Source organism: Pelophylax lessonae (genome assembly GCF_965119305.1).
Source record: "Pelophylax lessonae genome assembly, chromosome: 4".
NCBI classification, from domain to species: domain Eukaryota; kingdom Metazoa; phylum Chordata; class Amphibia; order Anura; family Ranidae; genus Pelophylax; species Pelophylax lessonae.
In genome coordinates this window covers 506,432,764-506,447,532 of record NC_138771.1, presented here as the reverse complement: position 1 = coordinate 506,447,532, position 14,769 = coordinate 506,432,764, and the positions used below count along the sequence as shown (strand labels likewise).

General features: G+C 40.6%; 1 protein-coding gene across 1 annotated transcript in view; it reads left to right on the top strand.

Annotated features, from left to right (window-relative positions):
• Positions 1-10,991, top strand: part of SSPN (sarcospan) — a 52,339-nt gene extending 41,348 nt beyond the window's left edge. Inside the window, exon 3 of the mRNA XM_082256997.1 lies at positions 10,146-10,991. Coding sequence (XP_082113123.1) covers positions 10,146-10,511 — 366 coding nt within the window. The 3' untranslated portion in view covers positions 10,512-10,991. The remainder of the gene's footprint in view (positions 1-10,145) is intronic.
• Positions 10,992-14,769: the final 3,778 nt, after the last annotated feature.

Sequence of the window (14,769 nt, the reverse complement as noted above, 5' to 3'; positions counted from 1 at the left end):
CACTGGGAGCTATGTGCACTGGGGGCTATGTGCACTGGGCGCTATGTGCACTGGGAGCTATGTGCACTGGGGGCTATGTGCACTGGGCGCTATGTGCACTGGGTTCTATGTGCTCTGGGCGCTATGTGCACTGGGCGCTATGTGCACTGGGCTCTATGTGCACTGGGTTCTATGTGCTCTGGGCGCTATGTGCACTGGGTTCTATGTGCTCTGGGCGCTATGTGCACTGGGCGCTATGTGCACTAGGGGCTATGTGCACTGGGGGCTATGTGCACTGGGGGGCTATGTGCACTGGGGGGCTATGTGCACTGGGGGCTATGTGCACTGGGGGCTATGTGCACTGGGGGGCTATGTGCACTGGGGGCTATGTGCACTGGGGGCTATGTGCACTGGGGGGCTATGTGCACTGGGCGCTATGTGCACTGGGGGCTATGTGCACTGGGGGCTATGTGCACTGGGGGGCTATGTGCACTGGGGGGCTATGTGCACTGGGGGCTATGTGCACTGGGGACATGCGCACTGACACATGCTCCGAAGAGTACAGATCTCCCACTGACTGCAATTCATTTTTTTCTAGCAGCAAAAACCCAACTCAGGGTGATCCTATAGCTGCTACAAATCACATGGGCCTTAAACCAAACATTCACTTTTTAGCTGGTAACACAAGGCAGGCTTCAACACTGTATAAACTGATTTTTTTTCTTTCTCTCTTTCTGCTTAGTTTAAATCACAGTTTTATTATTGAGTTATTGTTGACAGTCCATGCTCTCTGTATCCAGAAGGCACTTCCCAAGGAGAACAATAATATAAAGCTCCATTTATGATCGTATTATTACATTTTTGTGCTTCCATTTCCAGTTTATTGAGCTAAGTGAGTATATTGGTTTTTCTTTTATAGTGATTAGCAAATCTTCTTGCTGGTATTGTATTCAACCCTTCAATCTTCAAATTCTCATGGTGGGTCTGTATCATGAAACCCCCTCCCACACTTATGGGCCATACACACAATGAGATTATCAGACGAATGATCGTCCTTTTTTTTTTTGCATGCTAATCTCAGATCAAAACTGAAGAGTTCCCAAAAATTACGAAAATTCTCATATGACGGAAAAAAAATTTGATGTAATGTGTTGTAGTGTATTGTATTTTCCAGGGCTTTTTGTGAATATGTGCAGGTACTCCCCTCTTCTGAGTCACCCCTTGTCTCCACTCCCTACCAACCTCAGAGTGCTGTCCTTGGGTTCCACCCTCTACCACCTCCCAGTATCCCCCCTTTTAGATAATACAGAACCAAGTATCATGTTGTGGTTCTAGGTCATTTGTATAGAATTTGTTAATGATAACTAGAAAAGCAGTAAAGTAGATCCCCTGGAATTAGCAACAATAGACCCCCCAACAATAGACCCCCCTAGCAACAATAAATCTTCCCCTGCAACAATAGAAAAAAACAGTATAATAGATCCCCTGCAATCATCAGCAACAATAGACCCCCAATAACAATAACCCCCCAACAACAATAAATCCTCCCCTGCCACAATCGCCCCCCCCCCCAATAAATCCTCCACTGCAACAATAGACCCCCCAACAGCAATAGCCCCCCAGCAACAATAGATCCCCCAGCAGCCAGCATCAATAGGCCCTTCAGTTCACCCCACTGACCCCAGCACCCCTTTGCCATTGCATACATTCAGACTGGAGGTGCCGGAACTGCGTTCCCCTGTGTTCCTGCTGAAAAGAAAGCCCTGGTATTTTCGAACGACAGCTGTACTGATTAACTGCTTCAATACCGGCCACTTTCACCCCTTCCTGCCCAGGCCAAATTTCAGCTTTCAACGTTGTCACACTTTGAATGACAATTGCGCGGTCATGCTACACTGTATCCAAATGAAAGTTTTATCATTTTTTCACACAAATAGAGCTTTCTTTTGGTGGTATTTACCAAAAATAATAATTTTTTTAATAAAAATGTATTTATCACCACTGGGTTTTTTATTTTTTGCTAAAAAAAACTAACAATGACTGAAAATTATAAAAAAAAAAAAAAAGTTTTTCTTATTTACATTTTTAGGCTAAAATGTTATTTTCTTAGTTTGTGTCAAATGTTTTCACTGATGTGTGCTGATGAAGTGGCACTGATGGGCTGCGCTGATGGGCACTGATGTGGCGGCACTGAAGGGCACTAATTAGGTGTCACTGATGAGGAGGCACTGATAGGTGTCACTGAAATGTAGCACTGATGAGCACTTATAGGAGGCACTGATGGGCAGCACTAACGGGCAGCACTAATGGGCATTAATGGGCCGCACTGAAGGGCAGCACTGGTGAGCAGGCACTGAGAGGCAGCACTGATTGGTGTCACTGATGAGCACTGATTGGTGTCACTGATGGGCACAGACTGGCATCACTTGCTGGACACTATACTCTCCAGATCCTTGTTCCACTGAAAAAACGGCACTCTCCCACAGTCCACAATTGAAAACTGCTGGAGCATGGGGGTGCCAGACTGGTCTTGTGCTAGGAGGATCGGAAGTTTAGGTAAGTTTAGGTAAGTATATCTCCTTTCTCCTCTCCTCTGGCCAAAAACAAGCAGGTAACACCACGCAGTGCGGGCACAGCCATACTGCATGGGAAAAGGCAGTTCCCAAAGATATTGTAAAATCAGATTTATGAACCTAATGATGACAGGGTGCTCCCAAATTGCTTTATGCCTATTGACCCATTTAGTTGGTGACCAGAAGTCACATGAGCATAGACAAGGCAGTAATCAAGCTACTCAGGGATCCAGTGTTATCTGTACGTGAGTGAAGGTTTTCCCCTGGGAGAGTGAATTGGCATATTTGGGTCAGTGCCACACCTAGTAAAGATGCTAGAGGATCAGGATGACAAGACAGGGAACAATCAGCTATTTCACTTGCGACAGGTTTGCATGAAAAAAAAAAAAAAATCTCCTGTCAACTAAATTAATTTTATGGTGTTCCTTTATTATCTCATTAAATAAATCTTTAATCTACCAAGCGGTATTAAAATATCCCCTCGGGGGCACTGAAATGAAGTGATTTGTAAGTAAACCAGTTGACCAAAAAATGTCACCTTTGTAATAAAACCTTATCCGAGAAGTAATTTTCAGGCCAAAATGTGATTTATACATGTTTTATGTCCTAAAACATTATTAACCCATTTGGAATTTTGCAGTGCTAAACTGTAGGAGGGGTGGGAAATATTTTTATAGAGTGCGGTATTCACTCCATACCATTTAAGGACAATATGACTTAATAAATTCCCGCATAGTACGGAACATAAGAACATTATGAATTTTCTATTGTATTGTGCAGGCTGTGCCACTACTCTACCACTAGGGGCTTGTTAATTACCTGAACTTTGATAAAAACCTTAAAGAGGAAGTAAAGCTTCCTCTGTAACTTGTACCTATAGTTAGGCCTATGATAAGGCTTACCTATAGGTACTTTAAATATTTCCTAAACACGCACCGTTTAGAAGATATTTACTTTGCATGCAGCCAGTGACATCACTGGCGCATGTTCTCTGAAGGAACGGCTGCCCGTGCCGTTCCTTCAATGCCCTGTGCCGTGAATGGTGGCTCCCGTGCACATGTATGGGAATGACATCATCGCAGCTCCGGCCAGTCAGATGGTCGGAGGACACGAACCTGGAAGGAAGATGGGTTAACATGTCGGCCGTGTAAGTGTTGTGCGGACGGCGCTGGAGGGGCTTCGATTTAAGGTATTTCATAATGAGCTAGTATGCGATGTATACTAGCTCATTATGCCTTTGCCTTTCAGGTTTTTATTTTTTTAATTTGTTTTTGGGAGGTCTATAACCTCTTTAAGCCTAGTACATACTAGTAGTTTTTTTTGCGTTCAACCCAGCAGGGACCCCAAACCCCCCCCCCCCCCCCCCCACCAGCCAAAACACTTTGTTTAGTGCTCTTACTTATTGGCTGAGAGCGCTGATTGGGAGCGGGTCCGCAGACCTTTTTCAGTCATGCCCCTTCAACAGAAGCCGGTATTCTATCAGAATACCGCTACCCATCAGAAAATGCAACGGAAGTGACATTGTGAACAAAATAGCTTATTGTGCATGCGCTATGCATTCCAAAATGGCCGCTATGCATTTCAACAGGTTTCCTAATCTGCCAGAACATGAAGGCAGCAGCGGACATTTTCTTACACCCAGGCAAGTCTTCAATTTCACACTTATTTTAGCAGTAAACTCACCTTATATACTAAAATAGACTATTTCACCATGACCAAGTGAAATACTCCATTTCAGTATATAATCAGTTTGGTGTTGAGCAGTGTACCAAGATGGCCGTCACCACCTTCTGCTTGCAGGCTTGTCGCTGTATTTACTATGATATTAATAATACTATAATGATAAAAATGTAGTACTGTATTTCAGTATAAAATAAGTGGGTGTAAGAAAATGTCCACTGCTGCCTTCGTGTTTTGTCAGATTAGGAAACCTAGTGGAATGCATAGCAGCCATGTTGGAAGGCATGGCCCATGAGCAGTAAGCATTTTTTGCTCAGAAGGTCACTTCTGTTACATTTTCTGATGGGTTGCAGTATTCTGGCAGGACTCTAGCCCAGCTGCAGTACAGACGGGCTGAATGTCATAAGAAGGGCTTTAGTCTACCCATATAACACAGCCGGGGGTGCTTACAATGGTCAGCTTTTATTCATTTGGTTTATAGCTTTTTCCAAAAGAAAGTAAAAAACTGTTGTTGTAACCACTTAAAAAGTGTTAGTATTTTGTCTGTTATAAGCTACATGTCCATCCAAGACTTCAGTTGGGTATATACAGTGCCTTGCAAAAGTATTCGGCCCCCTTGAACTTTTCCAACTTTTGCCACATTTCAGGCTTCAAACATAAAGATATAAAACTGTAATTTTTTTTGTGCAGAATCAACAACAAGTGGGACACAATCATGAAGTGGAACAAAATTTATTGGATATTTCAAACTTTTTTAACAAACAAAAAACTGAAAAATTGGGCGTGCAAAATTATTCAGCCCCCTTAAGTTAATACTTTGTAGCGCCACCTTTTGCTGCGATTACAGCTGTAAGTCTCTTTGGGTATGTCTCTATCAGTTTTGCACATCGAGAGACTGAAATTTTTGCCCATTCCTCCTTGCAAAACAGCTCAAGCTCAGTGAGGTTGGATGGAGAGCGTTTGTGAACAGCAGTTTTCAGTTCTTTCCACAGATTCTCGATTGGATTCAGGTCTGGACTTTGACTTGGCCATTCTAACACCTGGATATGTTTATTTGTGATCCATTCCATTGTAGATTTTGCTTTATGTTTTGGATCATTGTTTTGTTGGAAGACAAATCTTCGTCCCAGTGTCAGGTCTTTTGCAGACTCCATCAGGTTTTCTTCCAGAATGGTCCTGTATTTGGCTCCATCCATCTTCCCATCAATTTTAACCATCTTCCCTGTCCCTGCTGAAGAAAAGCAGGCCTGAACCATGATGCTGCCACCACCATGTTTGACAGTGGGGATGGTGTGTTCAGGGTGATGAGCTGTGTTGCTTTTACGCCAAACATAACGTTTTGCATTGTTGCCGAAAAGTTCGATTTTGGTTTCATCTGACCAGAGCACCTTCTTCCACATTTTTGGTGTGTCTCCCAGGTGGCTTGTAGCAAACTTTAAACAACACTTTTTATGGCTTTCTTCTGGCCACTCTTCCATAAAGGCCAGATTTGTGCAGTATACGACTGTTTGTTGTCCTGTGGACAGAGTCTCCCACCTCAGCTGTAGATCTCTGCAGTTCATCCAGAGTGATCTTGGCTGCATCTCTGATCAGTCTTCTCCTTGTATGAGCTGAAAGTTTAAAGGGACGGCCAGGTCTTCGTAGATTTGCAGTGGTCTGATACTCCTTCCATTTCAATATTATCGCTTGCACAGTGCTCCTTGGGATGTTTAAAGCTTGGGAAATCTTTTTGTATCCAAATCCGGCTTTAAACTTCTCCACAACAGTATCTCGGACCTGCCTGGTGTAGTCCTTGTCCTTTATGATGCTCTCTGCACTTTAAACGGACCTCAGAGACTATCACAGTGCAGGTGCATTTATACAGAGACTTGATTACACACAGATGGATTCTATTTATCATCATTAGTCATTTGAGTCAACATTGGATCATTCAGAGATCCTCACTGAACTTCTGGAGAGAGTTTGCTGCACTGAAAGTAAAGGGGCTGAATAATTTTGCACGCCCAATTTTTCAGTTTTTTTATTTGTTAAAAAAGCTTGAAATACGCAATAAATTTTGTTCCACTTCATGATCGTGTCCCACTTGTTGTTGATTCTTCACAAAAAATTACAGTTTTATATCTTTATGTTTGAAGCCTGAAATGTGGCAAAAGGTCGAAAAGTTCAAGGGGGCCGAATACTTTCACAAGGCACTGTACTAGTAAAATTTACAAAAATTCTTAGAAAAATGTGTATGAACTTTTTGATACAAGTGAATGTCATTTGAAAGTAGTTCAATAGATTTTGTTTGCTTTTAACATTCTATTTTGAATTAAAGAAAACCACATACAGAAAATACATTTCCATTGCGCTCCTTCAAATTTTCTCGTCACTGCGATCGAAAACTAACATTGATTTGACCCCAATAATGATTAAAAAAATTAACATACGTTCTTATGATGAAAAATGTTGAACTGAGTTCTACCAGTGTGAAACCCAGCTTAACTTGCACAAACCAGACAATGTTGCAGTGTGATTTTACTGCATCGTCACTCTATTGTAGGACATAAAAAGTAATGGCAGGATCAACCAGTAATAAAATTATGTTACAGGGGGACTTAGAAAAACAAAAATGGCTTTATTAAAGTGCCTAACCCTATGTTAGTTTTTTAAATAAATTTTTTATTTATTTAAGACTTCAGATAGGCGTACATAAGTAGTTCAATGTCATTAAAGTGTTACTAAACCCTTGTTTTTAATGTACATAAAAATAACAAACATGTTATACTTACCTGCTCTGTGCAATGGTTTTTCACAGAGCAGCCCAGATCCTCCTCTTCTCGGGTCCCTGGCCAGCGATCCTGGCCCTTCCCTCCTGTCGGGTGCCCCCACAGCAAGCAGCTTGCTGTGGGGGCACCCAAGCAGGAGTGCTCCCTAGACACGACTCTGTGTGTCCATTCACACACACAGAGCCGCGACTCTGTCTCCTGATTGGCTCACTGGCTGTGATTGACAGCAGTGGGAGCGAATGGCTTCCACTGCTTCCAAAAGCTAATCAGGAGTGCGAGTCCCCGGAGAAGCAAGGCTCTCCTGGACATCGCTGAATCGAGAGGCGGCTCAGGTAAGTATTGTGGGGGGGCTCCTGCACACAGAGGGTATTTTACCTTCATGCATTGAATGCATGAAGGTAAAAAAAAACCTTGTGCCTTTACAACCACTTTAAATGTAAAGTGGTATACCAAGTAATAGTCTAAATATTATGACATATGTTTTCACACCTATATTTAAATAAAACACACCTGGAAAACCCAGGTGACTATGTTTTACCCTTTTACCATTTAGCCTTGCACATCAGAAAATTTAGGTTTTCTTCATATATGATGGGCATAAGGTTTGGGGAGGTCGATGGAATACATAACCACTCAGTGGAAACGAGGCAATAGATAATCTTAAGTTAGAGATGGTTCTCCATCGAGCTCCATGAAGTGGCATCTGGCTATCTGGAGGGAGAGGGTATTGGGATAATAAGAAAGGAGGGGGGTGCAGGGCCTGTGGAGTTGGGTAGGGGGTTTAAAGAGGGTGGAAGAGATGGCTAGTTAGCAGTTGTAAACGGGTCAAGGGTAAATTGGGTGGCTGACATTTCTAGGGTCGAGCTGTGGAATATAGTGAGATGGTGGTCGTATCATCACCTTCTACTCGGAAGTAGGTGTAATGTATTCTGTTTAAACACAAACTCCAGCCAGTAGAACCATGTAAGTGCAAAGGCTTCTTTGGCAGCACAGTGGCTAAGTGGTTAGCACTTTCACCCAGCAGCAAGCACTAGGGTTGTGGGTTTGAGTACCAATCACGGCACTGCCTGGAGTTTGCATGTTATGCCTGTGTCTGTTTCCTCCCACACTCCAAAGACATGCTGGTAAGTAAATTGGCCCTAGTATGAATGTGAGTTAGGGACCTTGAATTGTAAGCTCTTGGAGGGCAGGGATTGATCTATAAGTACAATATGTATGTAAAGCATGTAAATTGACAGTGCTATATAAGTATCTTTAATAAATGTTTTCCTTCAACACCTTTGTTATCTTTTTTTTTTTTTTGGTGTCCAAGCAGGGGACATAGACCCCTCTATTGTCCAAGTAACCATACATTTTGAGTTGTCATCTGATCATCCTCTGATTCACACAACTGTTGGAATGCCAGCTCTCCAAGATAGGAATTCTGTTCACTTTGGGGAAATGTCTTTCCATTTCCAGCGTACATGGCAGTATTAATAAAGTTGAATAGTGTTCATTTGCTTTGCCAAATGCTTCTGGTGGAAGTGGAGACCCACACACTAGTGATATACAGAAACCAATTATTTTCTTGGTCCAACACTGAATACAGAACTTCAATAAGGTCAAGTAGGCTGTTTAGGAATGACACCGTTCATTAGGGACCTTAAAGAAGATGAAGACCCTGGAAGGGACCTCTGCAACTATAGCAGGAAAAGGCAAAAAAGGGACCACTTGCAAACATGGTAACTACAAAAACACTGCAAATGTGAGATACATTTTTAAAGAAAGCCAGTACTAAAAAAATGAAGGGGGCTGCTATTGCTGATCTGCTTCTAAAAATGATCTGGGTCCAATATTCTTTGTGTCACTGACCCAAAACATGTATACTAACTCCAGGTCATTGACTAAGAATTATTTTGTAATTATCCTGTTCAAAAGGAAGTCAACAAAAGCAGCCTACACATTTCTAATAGTGCAATATTAGATATAGTAAAGATGTAATAATCCTAAAGTTTCAAAATTGCAACAAAAAAGTTTTGTGCAAAAATAATCTATATTTAACACAATACATTAAACTTTGTTCCTAAATCATATATTATGTTATGTGTTAATAAATTATCCTTCCTATTGCTTCACTCACTTTATCTATCTATCTATCTATCTATCTATCTATCTATCTATCTATCTATCTATCTATCTATCTATCTATCTATCTATCTATCTATCTATCTATCTATCTATCTATCTATCTATCTATCTATCTATCTATCTATCTATCTATCTATCTATCTATCTATCTATCTATCTATCTATCTATCTATCTATCTATCTATCTATCTATCTATCTATCTATCTATCTATCTATCTATCTATCTATCTATCTATCTATCTATCTATCTATCTATCTATCTATCTATCTATCTATCTATCTATCTATCTATCTATCTATCTATCTATCTATCTATCTATCTATCTATCTATCTATCTATCTATCTATCTATCTATCTATCTATCTATCTATCTATCTATCTATCTATCTATCTATCTATCTATCTATCTATCTATCTATCTATCTATCTATCTATCTATCTATCTATCTATCTATCTATCTATCTATCTATCTATCTATCTATCTATCTATCTATCTATCTATCTATCTATCTATCTATCTATCTATCTATCTATCTATCTATCTATCTATCTATCTATCTATCTATCTATCTATCTATCTATCTATCTATCTATCTATCTATCTATCTATCTATCTATCTATCTATCTATCTATCTATCTATCTATCTATCTATCTATCTATCTATCTATCTATCTATCTATCTATCTATCTATCTATCTATCTATCTATCTATCTATCTATCTATCTATCTATCTATCTATCTCTATCTATTATTTTTCAAAGGTAAAATAGAGCTATTCCTCTTAGATCTTTTACTTTAAGGGCAAACCCTCACATCAGCAAACACTCTTTGGTCCATGCTCCTGATGGTTTTCAGTAATGTGGCTATTCCAGATGGCAGCCAATGAGTTTATTATTCAGGTGGAAGATTCCCTTCCATCTTCTGAGAAAAAATAAGGAACCTCATTAATTAACCATTCAAAAGTTACATTTTTTTTTTTTTTTTAACAAATATTGTCTTTTTTCTTTTTCAGCTCCTGTATTTCCTGCTGAATGCCCTTGGCATTATCATCTGTGTACTAGCTGTGGCCTTCGCAGCTCACCATTACACCCACATCACAAAATATTCCTGCAAGATGGCAGATGACTCCTGCCAGTGCACATTGGACCCGTCTGACCCACTAAGTCGTACTTTTCTTTACCAGACTGTGGCCCACTGCGACATGGTCACCACCACTATCAAGCTCTTAGTCCTTCTGCAAATCGCACTGAACTTACTGCTGTCCCTTGTCTGCCTAGCCGCTTGCTTTGTCATGTGGAAGGATCGTTACCAGGTGTTCTACGCAGGCACCTGGTTTCAAGGCTCTGCCACCAATGAGACCCCACAACAAAAAGTATAGCATCCTGTACATAGGACTTAAGGACTCTATAAACCCACCTTCCTGCAAGAAAAGAGATCATGTCATATTTATACAAGAAATTATATTACAGCAGGCAGTGCAAATAGACTGGGGTCCCATTACAGAAGAGAGGACCCATTCAAAAGTATTATTATAATAAGATTCCTCCATTTTCTGTGACCACTAAGTAACTGCCATTTGTAACCTCCCTTTATGCCATCCATTAGCTTTTTGGCTGAAGTTTCGGTTCTGTCTCTGCAGGAAGGGAACCATCTGTTGCTGGGTAACCACCTACTGTATGCCTTATTTTGCCTTGGATGACCACTTAAACTGCAAAAACAAATTTTATGGCCATTTCTAAAAAAAAAAACTCTTGAATGTAAAATAGATCAGGGGCTTTGGTGTTTACACATCTCCAAACCAACCTCTCTTTTCCTGGATAAGGTGCATCTGTTGGACTCCTTGGAAGGTCAGGGTGTTGGGGAAATGGAAGACATTTCAGATGAATAAGGCTGTAAGTGAAAAGATTTGGGTGGGTCTGAATGTAAGGTTGCCCCCTAGTTGATAATTTACTAGCCTGGTTGATAAAAATGGGACTTGCATTCAATTTTATTAAAGGAGGTCATAAAACTGTTTACGTTTTTCCAAGTGGCAACCTTGTGTGGTGGTGCTTAAAACTGAGAGGTAAATTGTTTATTTCAAGCAAAACAATGTATTTTATTTACTTTATACTTATGGGAACCTTTAGCGTGAACTTTGAAGCCATATCTATGCTCTGAATTGTACCCATGGGTTACCACAAGTTTTGGGTCAACCTGGGTTTAGGGTAACTTAACCAAAAGATTTAGCAGGTAAAAATGCTAAACGTTAATAAACAGGTGATTTTTTGAAATAAGTGATAATTGTTTTGTTTTTTTTATTGACACCTAGCTATGGCCAGTTTTTTAAGTTTTGGATGGTGTGCAGCTACACAGGCAGGAATTGAGACAGATACTCCAAAGTGAGCGCAGACAGCAATAAAATGTTTAAAGAGATTCTGGCCTCTCTCCACTCTACTAACGTTTTTTTATTGGCGTCATGTTCGCTCTGGACGATAGCAACCAGAAGAAATAGAAGAGATGAATTTATTTAAATGGGGACATAGACAGCAAGATAAACCAGAGAAGGGTTCAATTCTAACCATCCCATCCCGTTTTATGCTAGAGGTACACATAAAAAGCAGACAGAGAGGGTTTTTTTGGAAAAAATCGATAAAGCCTGACTAAAAATTACCATGGTGTAAAACTACAGATAGGGGATTATAGAAATCCTCATGTTTATTCATCCACAGCAGCAAAGGTGTAAGGGTTAATCCTCACGTGATTGGTGAATATCTGCAGGCGTCCAATCAAGATCCCAATCACGTGAAATTCGACCTGAGAGTGTGTCATTCACGGGTGAAGGGTCCAGAGATTAACAAAAGCCGCAATTAACGCCAATCAATTGTGACTCACTCCTGGCAGTCCTCTGATAGGAGAAAAGAGTTATATTGTATTTTGATGGAAATCTTCCATAACACTAGCTTGTGGTAGTTAGTTACATTCTACTAGACTTGTTCTGTAATGTTAAAGATGTTTTAGAATTCATCCAATCTACAATCTGCTGTAATATGTGTCAGGAACATACTCCAGTGCTGAGATCCACACAAGTAGCACAAACACCTTAATACAACCATCATGAAACATGTCAAGGAAGATGTTGATTGTCCAAGAACAGGATTGGAAGTGTAAAAGTTGTGGAAACACCCTGTCCTAGTTACAAATTGCTATCTTTGGTGTCAGGAAGTGTGCATAGGTATAAATCCTTCATTCACAGTGCTGAAGGTGTAAGCTGTTGGCAAAATATGAGTCCGGCCAAGTATCTTCCTTGCTCAGCCTTTGTCTCTACACCACGTATTTCAAGTACAATGATAATTTCTACAGAAATAAACATATAATTGCGATGGGATCACTTATATCTCTTATTGTAGCTAATTTGTATATGGAGGAGGTGAAGAGGAATAAAACCAATTGTAGCCCTCATGACAAATGACATTCGCACAAAAAGGATATTGTACTAAACCCGAAGGTAAATAAGAAAAGCAGAACCTTCGCTAAGTGGAAGAGTTGGTTTGATAATAAAGTTAGGCCCCTTTCACACATATGGACCTTTCGTTCATGGATGAACAACGGACATCAATGCATTCCTATGGAAAAAGGGATGATCATTCATTTACATCCATTCTCATCCGCTTCCATCAACATCCGTTTTTTTGAACGGATGACAAGTCATCATATTGGGGGACTTCAATTATCCCGATGTTGACTGGGAAGAGGGAACTGCACACTCATTAAAGGCCCGTCATTTCATGAATGTCTTACAGGACAACTACATGTCTCAGTCGGTGGATTCTTCTACTAGAAAGAATGCATTGTTAGATCTATTAATTACGATTGACCCGGGTCTAATCACAGATGTAGAAGTGTGGGACAGCTTGGGTTCTAGTGATCACAGGATGATCACATTTAGCGTAAATCATAAGATAGCAAGGCAAGAGGGGAACATAAGAACCCTAAACTTCACAAGGACAAACTTTCCCGAACTGTGCTCAATAATAGAGAAAATAAATTGGGACCAAACCCTAGGAACATTGAACACAGAAGAAAAATGGGAATGCTTTGCGAACATATTAAACTATATTATCTCACAGAGCATTCCAACGGGAAATTAATTTAGAAGAGCCAAGGTCAAACCAGGGTGGCTAAATCGTAATGTAAAAAAGCTTATTAGAGAAAAGCAAAATGCCCTTTAAGAAATATAAGGAATTTAATAAGAAATGTAAAAACAAAATCAGGATGGCTAAAGTTGACTTTGAGAGACACATAGCAGAGGAGAGTAAAAAAGAAACCCTAAGAAATTCTTTAAATATATTAATAGCAAAAAAGCGAGCTCTGAGCATGTTGCACGCATAATTAACGATGATGGGAGGATGGTTACAGAGGACACAGAGATGGCAAATGTACTAAATGCTTTCTTCTCCTCAGTTTTTACACAGGAAAATGAGGGGTATACTGACCATGACTGTATGGTTAGCAGCACATCACAGGACCTGCTGCTATGGCTAACAGAGGGTGAAATTCAAGGAAAGGCTTGATAACATTAACACAAATAAATCACCAGGACCGGATGGCTTGCACTCGAGAGTACTCAAAGAACTCAGTAGGGTTATATCTAGATCGTTGTTCCTGATCTTTGCAGACAGTATTTTGACAGGCACTGTACCAGGTGACGGGAGGAAAGACTATGTGATACCAATATTCAAAAGAGGGCAGAGGCATATTCCTGGAAACTATAGGCCGGTCAGCCTGACGTCAATAGTATGTAAATTACTGGAAGGGATGATAAGGGACTATATCCAAGAATTTGCTAAAGACAACAGTATCATCAGCAGTAATCAGCACGGGTTTAAAAAAGGACGTTCTCAAACCAATCTGTTAACATTTTACGAGGTGGTGAGCTGTGAGCTAGATAGGGTGAAACCTGTGGATGTGGTGTATCTGGATCTTGCTAAGGCATTCAGTACAGTTCCCCACAAACACTTAATATACAAACTAAGGTCTACAGGCATCGACTACAAGGTTTGTTCTTGGATAGAAAACTTGTTACAGGGGCGTGTCCAAAGGGTGGCGATAAATAACGCATACTCAGACTGGTCTGGAGTGGTAAGTGGGGTCCCCCAAGGCCCAGTCCTGGGACCAATTTTGTTCCATTTATTCATAAATAACATTGAGGACAGGATCATTAGCTCCATCTCAGTTTTTGCGGATGGCACAAAAAATAGGCAGGGCAATAACTTCTCATCAAGATATAGAAATCTTACAGAATGACCTGAACAAAATAACAGAGTGGGCAACTACATGGAAAATGAGGTTTATCTTTTTATTTTATGCCAGGAAGGCGATAGTGCTCAAGTGGAAATCAGACACAGCCCCTAATCTGCCCTTCTGGAAGCATTTAATCAATAAGGTTGTATTCCCCCCCCCCCCATACAAACCTACCTATTTGATCCGGGGTTGCCCTAGGAGATTTGAGAAGGTCTGGCCCCCCACGCGCAAGCAACGCACATTTACGTACACCATACATGGGTGCTGAACAATAGTCCAATCATCACAATCTCTCATGTGTAAACATCGGGTGAGTCTCTAAACATCCAGAACGCAGTAGCTCCAAAGGATTGAGA